Below are 2,854 nucleotides of genomic sequence, written 5' to 3' on the forward strand. Positions count from 1 at the left end.
CTGGGAGATATCATCAGGAAACATGGTGTTAGCTTTCACTGTTATGCTGATGATACTCAGCTCTATATTTCTTCGCGGTCCCGCGAAGCATACCAATTTGAAAAACTAACGGAAAGCATTGTCGATATAAAAAACTGGATAAGTAATTTCTTACTGCTAAATTCTGAAAAAACAGAGGTGTTAATTACTGTGTGAAACAACAACTGATAAGATGGATTAACAACAGATATTTGTATCTCTTGTATGTGTACTGATCACTTATGTATTGTGTGTTGACTTTTTTTGTCATGATTGGGTACGGCAGAGGGACTGTATATAGGGTATTATTATTGACTAGTCTTGTACTTTTTATAATTTTGTACTTTTTTATTGTTATCTTGTCTCTTCTTTATTTCTCTTTTATTGTGATAATTGCAATTACAATGTAAAACTCTGTCTGGAACAGACAATGCAATAGTGGTAAAAGCATGTTTACTCACACTTATGTCTTGCGACATTACTGTTGGATCTACTCAAGTCAGACTCGGCGCTGCCATCATAGTTTACTTTCAGTCTCTCTGAAAAGCCTGCATCATACTGTCTTGTTTAAAAATGAATCCGTAGCCAAGTAAAAACGGTGCTTAGCCACACTATTACGTCATAAAGTGGCACATTCAAAAACGATTCCTTTTTTGAGCTTGGTTTAAAAAAAAAAGCAGTTTTTAAACTAATAAAAAAGTTTTGAGTTTTGAAACTTACAGGATGTTTTTATAGTATATTGACCTGTTAAATGTCAAAAGATCAAGGGAAATTTGATTTCTCAGTTCATGACCCCTTTAATTTTCATTTGATTAATTAAATTAAATGTCTTAATTTGATTAGCAGAAAAATTTAAATACACAACACACAATTTCTGAAAAAAACTAATTTCATAGGGCCCTATTGTTGTAAATGATTTAACAAGCTTTTTTTTTTTTTAATTAATGCAACTGATTAGCCATGCTTTTTGATTATTAAAATTGAATTACATCATTAAAATGGAAACCAGAAAAGTTGAATTGAAAAACTGAATTTGAAAAAAAAAAAAAAAAGTAATTTGGGATAATAAACCTGACTTCATAGTGCCTTACGTATAGCAACATGAAGTCATATCTCAACTCCACAACATTGTACAGTGGTTGGCTCTCTTGCAATCACGCAGAACACTTTACAACTGCCTAGTGCAAAGTTTTGTCATGGCAAGTGCCACTCACATCATCTTTAGAAAGTGTACATGTCTAGTTCTACTACAGGTGCTCATCTCTTTTCTTTTCCCTCTCCTACTTTGACAGAAACTTCAGGAATTTCAGCACAGTCTTAGTTGTCAGCGCATTTCCAGGTCATGCACTGTTATAGCCATTCCTCAATTCCACCTTTATTCACTCATAAATCTTTTTGTAAATGAACTCCGTGATTAGAAAAGAAAAATGACTACTAATGGTTTCAAATACAAAACAAATTACATTCTGCTTGCATTCACCTGTTAGCTTAGCTTTCTCCACATCGGCATTGCCATCTTTTTTCGGCTGAAGTACTTGCATCCTTGATTATACTTTATTCAGTTCCTTTTCTTTGATTAATAATGGTTGTCTGACTCCTCATTTCTGCCCTCCCACTCATTTCACTCATCTGAACAGTGAACATGTATTTAGCACTTTAATTTCGGGTGATAAACATGACTGACTATGTGGAGCTACTGATTATGTGGACATCCACAGCATTTTAACTGGAAGTCCCGTTTCCAGTCTTCCAAAAAAAAAAATTATAATAATAATTTAAATTAAATTAAATTAATCATTCAAAACACATTACATTCTCCACCAAATCTCAGTTCTATTACCTGCAGTTCTAGGATAAGCTGTTGAAGGTTCCGGATCACCTCTATATTCTCCTTCAATTCCTGGTCTTCCAGGGTTTCCACCAGCTTCTGTAGGTCCACCTTACACCTAAAACAGTGACAAACCTTTTCATTATTGAGAATTTGTTCAGATTTCTAAGCATATTCATGAACCTCACTGGTCCACAGATTGGTAAAACATTGATACTTACGCTGCATGCTGCCTCAACTCCTCCAGTTTGCTTTGCAGTTTCTCATTTGTCTGCTCCATCTAAAGAACAGCCAAACAATTAAATTAATACACAAAATTAGAAGAAAAATAGTTTAACCATACAATAAAGAAATTAGGTGGCAAAAATAGCCAAAGCTTCTATATTGTCAAACAACATCACAACCAGAATCAACATGTCAATGGTGGGTGAATGAAAAGTGATTAAACTATATTTAGCCATTAACCCTTTTTATTTTACCAGCAAACCATGCCAGAACATTGGTCATTTTCAGCATCAAACACAGATAATGGATAAACTAACATTCCCTGAACCACACAGAAGATGATGTCCAAAAAGTCTTACCATGATGATCCTTTCAAACATAAGAGTCGTCTGTCCTACAGCCTCACTCAGCTCTCGGCTCAGCTTGCTGTTTTCACCTTGCAGACAGCGATTCTGCTCCAGGATGTTTGACACATTCTCTGCTGGCTCAGACCTACAAACCAAACACATCTTGATGAATTAAGCTTTGAAAACAAAAGTCAAAAATCAATAAATCACGTGAGGACATGTTAAAGTAGTTTTATCAGGGTTAATGCTAAAAGGATAGTTCACTAAAAAAATTCTCTGTTCTCAATTACTCAAGCTCATGACATTCTAAACACATAAGACTTTCTTATTCAAAACACAAGAGAATAAGGAAGCTGCAAGCAGCAACACTACGGTGCAATCGCTACTTGGTGGTTTTAGTAAAACATTGCATGGTGGGCAAATGCATTTATCAGGG

At 34.9% G+C, this 2,854-nt stretch overlaps 1 protein-coding gene across 1 annotated transcript in view; it reads right to left on the reverse strand.

Moving 5' to 3' along the window:
- kif4 (kinesin family member 4) overlaps nt 1–2,854 on the reverse strand; it is a 251,636-nt gene that overhangs the window by 92,728 nt on the left and 156,054 nt on the right. Inside the window, exons 11-13 of the mRNA XM_016480146.1 lie at nt 2,431–2,563; nt 2,068–2,126; nt 1,859–1,964 (exon numbers count right to left, since the gene is read on the reverse strand). Of these exons, the coding sequence (XP_016335632.1) occupies nt 1,859–1,964; nt 2,068–2,126; nt 2,431–2,563 (298 nt within the window). The remainder of the gene's footprint in view (nt 1–1,858; nt 1,965–2,067; nt 2,127–2,430; nt 2,564–2,854) is intronic.

Source organism: Sinocyclocheilus anshuiensis, unplaced genomic scaffold (assembly GCF_001515605.1).
Source record: "Sinocyclocheilus anshuiensis isolate Anshui unplaced genomic scaffold, SAMN03320099.WGS_v1.1 scaffold133, whole genome shotgun sequence".
Lineage (NCBI taxonomy): Eukaryota > Metazoa > Chordata > Actinopteri > Cypriniformes > Cyprinidae > Sinocyclocheilus > Sinocyclocheilus anshuiensis.